Raw genomic sequence first — 15343 nt, forward strand, 5'->3', positions numbered from 1 at the left:
CTCTAAGATAGGCACATAGATGGAAGTAATGGATGTGAGGTCAAGAAAAAATTAAATTGTTGCAGAATTATTTGGCACAGACTAGAAGGGTCAAAGCATTTTTCTACGCTGCGATGTTCTATGGTTCTTCTAGGTGACACAACACTGTTCTCTGTTCAATGGCTCAATCCAAAGTTGTGAATAAGTAACACCGCAGGCTGATATGGAGGTGAAGATGATATGTGGCATGCTTCCCTTCATAGGTTGGGGCAGTGAATATAAGATTTGGGATGTTATGTCACAGATTTATGAAACACCTATTTGACCTTACTTGGAGGATTGAGGGGAGTTATGGACACTCCACTATAGGAAGGAAGTGGCTACACTGGAGAGAATGTGGGGAGGTTCACCAGGATTTTGACTAGATAGGAAGATTTCAATTATGGAGAGAGATTTCAATTATGGGGAGAGATCAAACAGGCTAGGTTTGTTTTCCCTGGTGAGGTAGTAAATTGGATTAGATATTGGCTTTGCAGGAGAAGCAAGAGAGTGGTAGTGGATGATTCCATCTCTGACTGAAGGCCTGTAACCACTGATGTGCCTATTGATGTTTGTCATCTACTGTATATTGATGATCATGTGGTAAATTGAATCGGGAAGTTTGCAGGTGACACAAAGTTTGGATGTGTCATGGACAGTTAGGAAGGCTTTCAAAGCTTGCAGAGGGATTTAGACCTGCTGGAAAAATGGCAGATGGAATTTAATGCAAACTAATATGTTACACTTTGGATCGACAAGCCAAGGTATGACATACACAATAAATGCTAGGGCAGTAGAACAGAAGGATCTAGGAATGCATACGCATAATCCCCTATAAGTGGCATCACAGGTATATAGGGTCATAAAAAGAGCTTTTGGCACATTGCCCTTCATAAATCAAAGAATTGAGTACAGGAGTTGGGATGTTATGGTGAAGTTGGACAAGACATTGGTGAGGCCAAATCTGGAGTATTGCTGCAGTTTTGGTCACCCACCTACAGGAGGTTATCAATAAGATTGAAAGAGTGCAGAGGAGATTAACAAGAATATTGTAGGGACTTGAAAGACTGAGTTACAGGGAAAGGTTAGGACTATATTCCCTGGAGTGTAGAATGAGGGAGGTTTGACAGAGGTATACAAAATTATGATGGGTATACATTGGGTAAATGCAAGCAAGCCTTATGCAATGAGGTTAGATGAGATAGAAACAAGAGGACACGGGTTAACGGTGAAATAGGGAAAGTTTAAATGGAACATTAGGAGGATTTTCATGCGGAGAGTAGAAAAAGCTGCCAGCTGAATTATTAAATGCAGACATTATTGATATTGAAGAAATATTTGGTCAGGCACATGGATGGGAGAAGCATGGAGGGATATGTCCCTCCCAAGGTCAGTGGAACTAGGCAGAAAAATAATCACCAGAGCCTCGAAGGGCCAGTTTCTGTTCTATGGATCTATGGAAGGAGGCGAAGAGGTGACCTGCCGGAAGTGTACAAAATAAAAGGCAGAGATAGGGAAGATGGTCAGAATATTTTTTCCCATGATTGGGGCATCAAAAGCAAGAGTGCATATTTTTAAGGTGAGAGGATGGAATTTTAAAAGGCCAGTTTCTTTTCTCAGAGTGGCTAATGCCTATAATGTGCTGCCGGAGGAGGGAGTGGAAATACAGAATTATTAATTTAAGAGGCTCAATTAACCAGGCACTTAAATTTGCATAGCATAGAAAGATACGATCCTCATTGGGGGTCAAATAGGATTAGTATAGATGGGCAAAAAAATGGGTATGGATGTAGCAGGTTGAAGGTCATGTTTCAGTGCAGTACAACTGATTATGAAAATAAACATCAGATGTTTGGGAACCCTTAGAGAGTGGGTGCTGAATGTGAATTGGGCCCATCACTACCTTAACCAGGAGACCACACAGCTAGGAGGTTCAAAGGAACAACACATTTAGAATTCTTTGCTGAATTCACATCCACATGTTACATGTTAATTTATTTTCAATAGTTTACAGGATCCCGAATCAGTCCTGTCCTGGTCATTTTCTGTATGTTTAGTCACACATCTCCTTTCCTGAATTTGGTAAACCAGATGGGTTCTATAACCATTCCAGAATTTTATGGTCACCATTACATGAAGTAACTTTAGTTCAAGATTTATTTTATTTAATTTAAATGTTTAAATCTCAGGGTGGATTTTGAACTCTCATCAGCATCTAAGATAATAGTCCAGTAACTAAGCTACTGTCCTTCTAGTCTACTGTCTTTCAATGAAAAGTAAAGCTACAATGTGTAGTTGGGTCATCTTCAAGCTGTCTTTACATTCAGAGGAGAGTCAATGTTCCCGTTTCAATGGGTGATTGGTTCCACTTACTGGTTTGTTCACATTCCTTTGGAGTTTGAGAGCCAGTTCAATAATAATAGTCTTTCACAAGGTTACATTCACAATGAACCTGACAGTCTGAATACAGGAGTGAATTTATTTCAAGAAATAAGAGAGAGAGCTTTTCTGGTCAAAGTCAAGTTAGAGAGTTCAATTAGCAGATGACAAACAGTAAAAACATCAAGGAACACATCACTCTGAGGGAAAGGAATGTATTTGTTAGGAGGAGCCAAAGGATGGATAAATAGAACATTTCACCCATTGATACACTGGTCACTCACCAGGTTCAAGCTTTCTTCCCACGAAACACTCATCTGCATTGCTGCCTGTACTCCCCTGTTTACAAAACAAGCTCAATGTCAACACACAGTGAAAGGCAATTCAAAAGATTGCTCATAAATTTAAATTTAGAAATCCAGCATGGTATCAAGCCCTTTGCCCCATATGCCCATGCTGCTCAATACACCAATTAGCATACAACCTCAAATGTTTTGAAGGGCGGAAGGACACTAGAGCACCCGGAGGAAACCCACGCTGACAAAGGGAGAACGTTCAGACTCCTTACAGACAGCACCAGATTTAAACCCTGGACACTGGCGCTGTAATAGTTCTGCGCTAACTGTGCTGTCGTGTCCTTTCCTCTTCTCAGTTAAAAAAAATCTAATGCATGCAACAGCAAAACTCAGATATTTTGGTAGTTGCAAAGCCACATGGGAAGCAGTGTAAAGTGAGCATGGTTAAGAGTGCTGATTAGAGACTGAGCATAACTGAATGTTCATAAAACGTCCTCACCTTTGAGCAATGGATGAAATTTTATCCAAAATAAACAGAGTAGATGGTATATCCAGAGGTGCAAATGTACAGATGTTAATCCTAAAACATGCTAGGGTTTCAGAACTCTTATTTTGCACATTATTTATTACTGAATATTTAATAGTCACTTTGTATACATTTCTTTATTTTGTATAACTATCTATTTCTTGAGTACAGTTTGCACTACTGATAAGAAGAAATTCTGCCTGGCCCGCAGGAAGAAGAATCTCAGAGATGTATGTGAGTATTCTGACAATAAAAATGAACTTTGACAAATCAGATTAAAATTTGGCTCAGTGCGAGGAAGAACAGAATCATGACATGTAAGAGTTTTTTGTGACTGGAAGACTTTAAGAATGAGTTTCCGTAGGGTATATACTGCAAGCTCCACTGGGCTTAATCTTTGGCTTTCTGTAATGCATAAAACAGCACAGAAAACAGGCCCTTCAGCCCTTTAATCAGTGCCGAGCTATTATTCTGCCAAGTCTCACTGACCGGCACCCAGTTTATATTCCTCCATACCTCTCCCATCCATTTGTCCAAATTTTTCTTAAAAGCTAAAATTGAGCCCACATTCAGCACTTCAGCTGGCATGAAGAAATTCCCCCTCACGCTCCCCCTTTCATCCTCAATCCATGACTTCTGGTTTGTGTCTCACCTAACTTCAGTGGAAAAAGCCTGGTTTATTCTATCCATACCCATCATAATTTTGTATACCTCTATCAAATCTCCCCTCATTCTTCTATGCTCCAGGGAGCAAAGTCCTAACCTGTCCAATCTTCCCCTAGAACTCAGATCCTCAAGACAAAACAACATAAATCTTCTTTGATTTTGATATCATTCTTGTAGTTATGAGACCAAAACTGCACACAGTACTCTAAATTCGATCCCAACTCCAAAACCCTGATTTATGAAGGCTAACGTGCCAAAAAGCTGTTTTTACGATCCCATCTACATTTCAGGGAATTATATATCTGATCCCAGATCCCTCTGTCTGACTACAATTCTCACACCCCTCCCATCTTTTAAAAAAAACTTTATTTATTTGTTCAAAAAACAAATAATATGACATATGCAGCAATTAAACATGAACATGAATGTTTTTTTATATAGAAAAAAAAAGAAAAAAAGAAAGAACACCCCCCTTCAGCCAACTCTCCTAAGGAGAGCCATAAAAAAGAAAAAAAAAATTAAAGAAAAAGTTAAAATCTAGTCAATATAAATTGAAATGTAAGTATTTTGAGTATAACAGCCACTTTTTAATAAAAAATTATAATTATCATGCGAAACATATGTAATTTTTTCCATTGTTAAACAATATTTCATCCCATTATGCCATCTATTAATATCAATCATATTTGTATCTTTCCACGTACTAGCAATACATTTTTTTCGCTACGGATAAAGCAAAATATACAAAAGCAAGCTGGAACTTATCTAATCCCAAACCTTTCAGAGGTTGCAAGCTACCCAATAAAAATACTGTTGGATCTAAAACTATTTTAATCTTATACAGGTATTCCAAAAACAATTGAATTTTCTTCCAAAAAAATCGTATATGTATACATAACCAAACAGCATGAAAAAAAGTTCCAACCGTATCACCACATCTAAAACACAAATCTGATTCATTAAAATCATATATTTTTTTTAATTTTCAGGTGTCAAATATAATTGATGTAAAAAATTGTAACATGCATTTGTCAATCTAGTTACACTATCATAATAGATATCTAACCAATCATCTTCAGGAAAAAAAACCAATATCTGCTTCCCATTTAATTTTAGATCTATCCCAACCATTTTTATCCATACCATTCTGTAATATTTGATATATAGATGAAATATAACCCTTCTCTGGTACCTTCATAAGAAAAGTCTCAAATTTAGTCATTTTAGGTAAAATCATATCTCTACCAAACATACATTTTACCAAAGATCGAATTTGATAATAAAGAAATAAAGAGTTCTTATCAATACCAAAATCTTCCCTCATCTGATTAAAAGATAAGAACTTACCCTCTTTAAAACAATCTCCCAAATTTTTCACACCTTTAAATCTCCAATGCAATAAACTTTGATTATGTATTGAAAAAGAAATGTTGATTATTGTACAAAAGAGTCAAAGCCAATAATTTACCCCTAGAGCCTATCATTTTATTTTTCTTTATATATAACTTCATTAAATGTTTTAGTATAGGCACATTATAATTGATGTTTTTCAAATTCAGAAATACTTGCCATTTCAATTTTAGCCCAACTAGGAGGCCATACCAAATCCATCAATGAACTAATAAATTTAAGTTGGGCTGCTTCATAATAATTTTGAAAATGTGGTAAACGTAGTCCCCCTAACTCATATTTCCAAGTTAATTTATGCAAAGCTACTCTCGAAAATTTACCCCTCTATAAAAATTCCCTAACTGTTTTATTCAAATCTCGAAACAAAATTTTTATCAAGTAAATACAGAATAGATTGAAACAAATATTGAATATGCGGAAAAATATTCATCTTAATTGTATTTATCCTTCCCATTAAGTTAATAGGTAAATCTTTCAATTTAATCAAATCAGTTTTAATTTTTTTATTAATGAAGCATAATTTAATTTATATAAAGATTGATAATTAACATTCAAAATTATACCCAGATATTTAATTCGATCGTCAAATTAATAATATTCTTATAAACTGAATAATCTCCTTCACTTACTGGTGATATTTCACTTTTTTCCCCCAATTAACTTTATATCCAGAAAGACATCCATATTGTATTAAACATTCCTTCAAATGCAAAAGTGACTGAGCTGGGTTTATTAAATACACCAATACATCATCAGCAAATAAATTAATTTTATACTCCTCATCTAAAACTTTCACACCTTGTATCTGTGTATTTTGTCTTATCAACTGTGCTAAAGGTTCAATCACTAACACAAACAAAGCTGGTGATAAAGGACAACCTCGACGAGTTGATTGAGTTAACTTAAAAGATTCCAAAATCAAACCATTCGTCAATACTCTAGCTATCGGTTTACTATATAGAGCCCTAATCCATACAATAAAAGAAGGACCAAACTTAATTTTCTCCAAAACTTTAAACAAAAAATTCCATTCAACTCTATCAAATGCTTTTTCTGCATCTAAGGATATCACCATCGGGTGATCTAAAGATTGTCGAAATCTATTAATCAAACTAATCACCCGCAAAATATTATCTGAAGCATATCTATTCTTTATAAAACCTGTTTGATCAATATGAATCAACTTTGGTAAAAATATAGCCCATCTATTCTCTAATATTTTAGCTATTATTTTATAATGTACATTTAACAACGAAATTGGTCTATATGAAGATACTTTCAAAGGATCTCTATCTTTTTTAGGAATTACTGTAATTAAAGCACTAGAACAAGACTCAGGTAATTCATAATGTTCTCCAACTTGACGTAATACATCCCCAAACACTGTAGATAAATCATCAAAAAATTTTTATAAAATTCAACCAAAAATCCATCATTACCAGGCGATTTACCGTTTGGCATTTCCAACATAGCCATTTTAATTTCCGAATCAGTAAATGGTTCTTCTAACTCCTGTATATCTCCATCCTCTAATATCGGTAAATTCAACTGTGATTTAAAAAAAAAATAAATTGATCCAGTTTCTTGTTTTTCTTCAGATGTATATAACTTTTTATAAAATGAATAAAATTCATCATTAATCTCACGAGGTTTATAAGTAATAAGAGAATTCCGTCTAACAGCATTAATAGTCCTCGATATCTGTTCTTTCTTTAATTGCCACGCCAATACCTTATGTGCTTTCTCTCTCCATTCGTAACACCGTTGTTTAGTCCTATTAATCACACATTCAAATTGATAAGATTGCAAAGTATTATATTTCAATTTCAGCCTAGGTAATTCCATTTTCTGATCTTCTGTAACATCTTTCTGAAATTCCTTTTCTAACTCATCGAGTTATATTCAAATCTCGAAACAAAATTTTTTATCAAGTAAATACAGAATAGATTGAAACAATTCAAGACTCTGATTTAATCGATTCTTTTTTATTTTAGAAGTATAACTAATTATTTATCCTCTCAAATAGGCTTTCATAGCATCCCATAATACAAACTTACTTTGAACAGAATTAGAATTTTTATTTAAAAAAAAATTAATTTGTTTTTTTCAAAAAATCAATAAATTCCATATTTTTAACAACATTGTATTAAATATCCAACGATAAGCTATTTGAGTTTTCTCAGAAGTTTCATATGTAAAATATAACAGAGAATGATCTGAAATCACCCTACTTTTATATTCCGCTTGCTATATTTTCCTTTGTAAATGTGCCGATACTAAAAAAAAGTCAATCCTTGAAAATGATTCATGTCCAGACGAATAAAAGGAAAAATCTTTCTCTGTCGGATTAAGATGTCTCCAAATTTCTACTAAATTAAGATCTTTCATCAACGCTTGGACCTGAATTGCCATCTTGGATTTTTTAACTTTCTTCGGAGATTTATCTAATAAAGGTTCCAAAACACAATTAAATTCACCACCAACTAAAATATTATAATTAGCCTGACCCAAACATAAAAATGCATCTGAAATAAATATTTCATCATCTGCATTTGGGGCATAAATATTAAGTAAAGTCCAAAATTCACTAAAAATCGTACAATTCAATTTAAGAATACATCCTGCCTTTTCCTCCATTGATTGTAATTCAAAAGATAAATTTGATGTACCAAAATTGCTACACCTTTAGCTCTAGAATTGCAAGGATCAACAAAGAGATAGACAACAGACTCGCTAAGGCAAATAGCGCCTTTGGAAGACTACACAAAAGAGTCTGGAAAAACAACCACATGAAGAAACACACAAAGATCAGCATGTATGGAGCCGTTGTCATACCCACGCTCCTGTTCGGCTCCGAATCATGGGTCCTCTACCGGCATCACCTACAGCTCCTAGAATGGTTCCATCAGCGCAGTCTCCGCTCCATCCTCAACATTCATTGGAATGACTTCATCACCAACCTCGAAGTTCTCGAGCTGGCAGAGTCCACAAGCATCGAATCCATGCTGTTGAAGACCCAACTGCGCTGGGTGGCTCACATCTCCTCGTGGGTCACGAGGACCATCGCCTTCCCAAGATCGTGTTCTATGGCGAGCTCTCCACTGGCCACCGAGATAGAGGTGCACCAAAGAAGAGGCACAAGGACTGCTTAAAGAAATCTCTTGGTGCCTGCTACATTGACCACCGCCAGTGGGCTGATATCGCCTCCAACCATGCATCTTGGCGCCTCACAGTTCGGCGGGCAGCAACCTCCTTTGAAGAAGACCGCAGAGCCCACCTCATTGACAAAAGAGGAAAAACCCTACACCCAACCCCAACCAACCAATTTTCCCTTGCAACCGCTGCAACTGTGCCTGCCTGTCCCGCATCGGACTTGTCAGTCACCAACGAACCTGCAGCAGACGTGGACATACCCCTCCATAAATCTTCGTCCGCGAAGCCAAGCCAAAGAAAAAGAAATGAAGAAGAATATACATGCCCAACCCAGTCCCTTTTTAATTTCACTCTTTCTTTCACATTCAAATGTGTTTCCTGTAAAAAGGCAATATCAATTTTCATTTTCTTAATATACGCCAAGACTCGCTTATGCTTAATCGGACTATTTAATCCTCAAACATTAAAAGTAGCAAACCTCAACTTTGACATATCTACTATTATTACTAAATACCAATAATATCTTTATATAAAAACTCAAATCAATATATATAGGCCCTCCAATATTAAAAAATAAATAAAATTAAAAAATAATAAAAAAAGATCCCCCCCCCAAAAAAAAACTACCAAAAGGTAGTAATCCCCTAAACAAAAATTGGGTGTGGGTCACCCACCAGTGGCTGATGACTAGTAAAGAACTTAGTGCAAATCTCTCCCTCCCCAGCCAAACAGTCAATAACATCAAAATATCATAATAACAAAAGGAAAAAAATAGAATAAGAAAATTCTTCTTTTCTTAATACTTTAAACTAAAATTTAAAAAGTTTAAACTTGAAAACAAAGAGTTAAAAAACAGGTACTTAAAAGTCTGGCCAGAGAGGTCGAAATTACACGTCTAGACTCTACGCCATCTTGCCACACACCCCCATACACCCCTCCCATTTATTGTGCATGTCCTACCTTGGCTTGACCTTCCAAAGTGTAACACCTCACATTTGTCTGCATTAAATCGATCTGCCATTTTGCAACCCTTTTCTTTTAAAAAGCCTTCCTCACTGTTCACTACACATCTAATCTTCATATCATCTGCAAACTTGCTGATCCAATTTACCATTATCATTATCATCCAGATAACTGATAGAGATGACAAACAATGGAACCAGCACCAATCCTTGAGGCACACCCCTACTAGCAGGCCTCCAGTCAGAGAAGCAATTGTCTACTGCATATCATTGATTCAGAAAGTTCATGGAGTCACAAAGTGATACAGCATTGAACAGGCCTTTCAGCCCAACTTGTCCAAGCTGACCAAGTGGGCATTTTGGATGAGCTTCTTCTGGCAGCTCATGCCAGATACAGATTAAAATCAGGGAAAAAGTTGCTTTCAACTCCCTCTTAAATCTCTCCCTTTGCATCTTAAGCATATGATGATAGTTCTAGAATCTTCTATCTTTGGAGGGAAGATGTGAGCACTCATTTTATACACGCCCCTTGTCATATTATAAATATCCAGAAGATCATCCTTCAGCCTCACACCTGGGACTATGCAACACAGGTCTTTTGGCCTTTAATCTTTAATCTGCAGGATGGAAATGTCAAATACTGGAAAGCATAGTTTTAAGGTTTTTTACTTAATATAAAAACATGGGGAAGAATAGATTCCTAGAACATGCTGTCAGGAGAATGTAGTGCAAGAAGATGGAAATGTTGAAGAGACATTTAGATGGACACATGAACAGACAGGGAATGAAGAGATGTGAATCATGTGCAGGCAGATGAAACAAATTTGTTATCATGGTCACCAGATTTCCATGCTGCAAAAAGACACCATTTACCCTAAATGTGCCACTCATGATTTTTATAAACTTCTACCATATCTGCACCCCAACCTCATATTCCAGAGAAGTTTGTTCAATGTCTCCTTGCAGCCAACACTCTCCAATCCAGGCACCATACTAGTGAACCTCTTCTGGACTCTATCCAAAACCTCAACATCTTTCCCAGACTGAACAAAATCTGGGAAAAGTTTGGGATAATATCTTCAGGGAGGTACAACAAAGCACAAGAGATAATATAAATAGAAGGACATTAGATGATGTTGAACAAAAGCATCTTGGAGAGTTTGTCCACAGGTAAAAGGATTAGCAGAATCCTGGAGTCACTGGGCACAAAAACAGGCCCTTTGCCCACCTGGTCCATGTCAAACATTTTTCCCATCCACACAACTCTGCATCTTTCAATTTCTTGTGCATTTGTGTGTCTGTCTAACTGATTTTTGACTCAGCATATCCTCCGGCAGCGAGCCCCAGATATCAACCATTCTTAGATCTCCATTAAAACTCCTTCCCCTCACCTTAAATCTATGGCCTCTTGTTTTTGATTCTCCTTCCTTGGACAAGAGATTGTGCATCCATTCTATCCATGCCTCTCATACCTTATCAAGTTCAATCAATCTCCTTTACTCCTGGGAAAACAAGTTCAGCCAGAATATATCCCTAACTTATGTTATTCAATCCACACACCACGTGAATCTTCTCTGCACTGTCTGCAGATAGATGGTCTCACAAGGTTTTGACATTGCACAAAATGTCCCATTCTTAATTCTATGGGATGAGCAATAAAGACCTGCATGCCATCTACCTTCTTTCACACCACATCTAATTCAAGTTTATCATCTGAGTGTACATACACAACCAAACAAAACAGCTTTTCTCCAGACCATGATCCACATGTTATTTTTCTTACACAGCAAATAATATTCATGTACATAAAAATATAATACAAAATAAATGTGTAAATATTAGAACATAGAACATTATACCAGAATACAGCCCATTCGGCCATTAATGTTGTGATGACCTATATATTCCATTAAAAAATATTACATGGAGTACATTTTTCTGAAATTAAACAGTCTCAAATTTATCCTGATATTAATCCATTCTGTGATAAATGTAAAATTTTTGAAGCCTCTTTGATAAACATGCTTTAGTCATGTCCCAAATTAGGAAAATTTTGGATAGATATTTTTGAAACTTTTTCAGATATCTTCAGGATCAATCTTGAACCCTGTCAGTTAATAACAATATTTGATTTCTCCAAGGATGAGAATATAAATTTAACGTCAAATACAAGTTTTGGCATTTTTTTTTTACATTGCTGGCCAGAAGAGAAAGCCTGTTGAAATGGAAAGATGATTTTCTACCTATCCACTTAGAATATGGAGTCCTTTTTGAGTCTAGAGAAAATTAGATGTAATGTCAGGAAAATTAAGGTCATGGGGTCCATTTATGGTTTATTACCACAATTTGATTAGTTAAGGTACATGGATGCAGTAGATTGGTATGCTTTGTTGGAATTCCGGAGGTCTGCTAGATTCCAAGGCTGCTAATAAATATTAATTCAACCTTGTTTAGTAGGAGGGGTTAGAAAAATTGGGTTTTTTTCCTCTTTTAGTTAGTTTTTTTTTCTTTCTTTTTCAGGGCAATAAATACTTAATGGTTTAATTGTGATTTCATGTATGATCATTGATGTACAATATGATAATCAACATAAATGTATATTGTATTTTCTTCTTTAAGAACCTATTATGTGTATATGTATTTGATTAAACTCAATAAAAATATATTAAGCAGAAAAAAAACCAAACCATCCTACCTCGTAATCGTCTATTTTTCTTTCATCCATGTGCCTGTCTAAGAGACTTTTAACTGGCCCAAGTGTTTCAGCCTCCACCACTATCCCTGGCAAGGCTTTCTACAGCATTCAGCCCATAACACTCTGTGTTTAAAAAAAAAGAAACTTGCCCCTGATATCTCCCCTAAACTTTCCTCCCTTCACTTTGTACAGATAACCTCTGATGTTTGTTACTCCTGCCCTCAGAAAAAGGCACTGGAATAATTTATTCAATTTCATTAATAATAAACCAAAAGTTCAGGATACTGTTCATCAATCTCACAATCTGTGGGGAGAAGATATCTCCCAACCTGACAGCCCTAATTTTGAAGCTCCTGTACCTCCTTCCCGATGGAGGAAGATCAAATATAATGTGCGATCGATGGTAGAGATCCACAATAATGTTTTGAGCCCATTTAAGCAAAGCTCCCAGTGAGTGTCATCAATGGAGGAAAGGGAGACCCCAGTGATCCCAGCCATTTTATTGATATTCTGCATTGACTTTTGGTCTGGTGCTTTGCAGCACCACACCATGATGCAGCCAATCTTCATTGACTAGGGTCTTTCAGTCAAGAAGTTCAAGAACCTTTGAACAAGTCCAAGTTGAATGAAAAAAAAGTACCCATCTCTTCTCCACACCTAAAACATAAATCTGAAGAACTTAATTTAAATTTCTTTAATCTTTGAGGAGTTAAATACAATTGATGTAAAAAATATTGTACCAATCTAAATCGTACATTTATAACCTTAGTCATATTATCTTTACACAAATTTCTCCAAACACTTTCATCTTTCTATTCAAATCAAATTCCTATTTGGTTACAAGTTCAATCGTTTTGGGAGTGGGTATTAAAAGTAAGTTTACCATTGATCCAATGTTATTTTTATTAGGAGATATTAAGTCGATTGCTTTGGGTTGAGATTGACTATGTACCAAATTGAATTTTTATGCTTGGCTGTTTCTAAAAAATGTTTGGCTATTACATGGAAATCTGATTTAGTATGAGGAATGCAAAGATTGCATATTGAGATTAAATCGTGTATTCTTCAGAAAAGATAACGCATAATTTGAGGGATAAATATCATTTTTTTGTAAAGGTAGGGAGCCCATATTTAAAAACCCTTGGTATTAGAATTTGATCTCCCAATCTGCTCTGGTGGATGTCTCCGTTTCCACAGCTAAAAAGTTGATTATGACTGTTTTTAGTGGTGATCTTTTTTCTTTCTTTGTAGGTGGGTAGGGGAGGAGAGAGGGTGTTAGTGGGGTGGACGAGGGAGACTGGGCGGGGGTTCATTTAATTATATAATGTTTGTACTGATATATTACAACCAATGTCATATGATTTAAAATTGTAAATAAAATATTTTTAAAAAGAAATCTACTGGCAAAGCATTAATAAGAAAAATAAATCTTTTTTCTGTCAAAAAAAAGTTCAAGAACCAGTTGCAGAAAACAGTGTTGAACTCAGCCAAGACACTTTATCCATCAGCCTCTGTGTTTAACGTCGAGCAGAAGTCAATAAGCAAGTCTGGAAACTTGTTTTGCCACAAACTGGGTACAATGGACTTGGACCCCTAGGCTTATCTGTTCAGTGATATTCCTTACTGCCCTCCACTAACATAAACAGCTGCTTGATTGCCACAAATTTGGTGGGCTCAAGAGTTTGTTTCTGTACTGTATAACTGTCAATCCTAAAAAAAAACTGAGGGCAGTAAACAGGTTGGGTAACAGTGTTTGCTTCAGTTTCTCATTTGGTTCAGTATCCAGCAGCCATTACACTCTGCAATTCAAAGCTCCAACATGTGGATGTTTTTTAAAAAATCTGTTAGCATCAAAAGTTATTCTGTAAAATGGACATTTGGTTTTTACCTCAATCTTTTCAAGATTATTTCTGTAATTGTTTTTAAGTACCATTTCCAGCATCTGTGTATTTTTGCTTCACTAAATGTTGCTTTTCTTTATCATGTGAGGCATTGAATATAAACGTTAGCGACCATGGAAGAAATTAACAGAATGCTCATTGTATTACAGCTGCAGTACTGCACTCCCTTCTGTACACGACACCAGATGTTACAAGAATGGCAAAGATGCACTACTAGAGGTCCACAAAGATGAACAGAGATTGAAAATTGTGGCAATTCTTTGGTACAGTGGAGGCTGAAGATAATAACTAAGATTTAGAAAATGATGAGATTACAGTAGGCAACAACATTTCCCTTAAGTCCAAGGATCAAGAAATCAGGGCATAGGTTAACTGTAATTAATAGAAACATAAAAGGAAAGAAAATGAAAAATAATTCACCCAAGACTGTGACCCAGAAACCTGCCCCATATTTATACAGGAACTGAATACACGTCAAGAAAGCTGATCAGAGGGTGAAGGAACCCATACTAGAATACACGATCAAGCTGCACAGTTCTTATCACTAACTGCATGGACTACTTTTATGTTGTAAATTTCCTATTGATTCAACCCAAAAGTTCCAGCCTTCAACAAATGTGTAATGCCTCACTTCAACCTTACCTCTCATGAGCTGTCTCTCTGTTCATGAGATCCATTCCTTCTTCCTATTTCAAAGAAGAAACAAAAGGTTGACAGGTAGCTGGCTTGATTTACATGTCTCTCTAGTTAGCGAACATCCACTACTGCTGTACAACGAAGAGTTTCTATTTAATTGTCAGTGTATGGATGTTTTATTTGCTAAGGGAAAAAAAAGGTACACAGTTGGATGCAATCTTTCAAACATACATCTATGAAATGTACTGACATTTTTAACAGTCATTTTGTTTGGTTGGCATTGTGAAGTAAACAAGCCAAATGTACTTCAAGTGGAACAAACAAATCTAGCACTTGTGTTCTGCCAACTGCATAACTTGCATTTTTCAGCCTGTCTAAACAAGTGTGTTTTGCTTTTAATTTAGTGACCCCACAAAAGTCATGGTTACACTATGTTCCACCCTGAATTTTTGTGCAAGGAAGCTCCTCTGGAATCTTCTCCACTCTGTCCACAATGGCCATCTCAAGCTCCAAGTGCTTTCCCACTCTCACACTAACCTGTCCATCTGGTGTCTTTTCCATTGTCAGGTTGAGACCCAATGTAAATTATAAGAACAACATCTCATATTCCACCTGGATAGTCTAAAGCCCAATTTTATGAACTCAGAACCTTCCAATTTCATGAGTTCCCTTTCTCCTCTTCTCAATACGTCCATCTTCCC

The 15343-nt window shown here is 36.1% G+C and overlaps 1 protein-coding gene across 24 annotated transcripts in view; it reads right to left on the minus strand.

Annotated features, from left to right (window-relative positions):
* The window catches only part of pabir2 (PABIR family member 2), an 89317-nt gene that overhangs the window by 57481 nt on the left and 16493 nt on the right, over positions 1-15343 (minus strand). For 22 of the 24 annotated variants that reach the window (XM_069893586.1, XM_069893580.1, XM_069893575.1 and 19 more), the window contains 2 exons: positions 14649-14692; positions 2682-2736 (listed from right to left, as the gene is read on the minus strand). In XM_069893586.1, the coding sequence (XP_069749687.1) occupies positions 2682-2736; positions 14649-14692 (99 nt within the window). The remainder of the gene's footprint in view (positions 1-2681; positions 2737-14648; positions 14693-15343) is intronic. The other 2 variants (XM_069893598.1, XM_069893589.1) reach the window with 1 other exon arrangement.

Source organism: Narcine bancroftii, chromosome 8, assembly GCF_036971445.1.
Source record: "Narcine bancroftii isolate sNarBan1 chromosome 8, sNarBan1.hap1, whole genome shotgun sequence".
NCBI lineage: Eukaryota > Metazoa > Chordata > Chondrichthyes > Torpediniformes > Narcinidae > Narcine > Narcine bancroftii.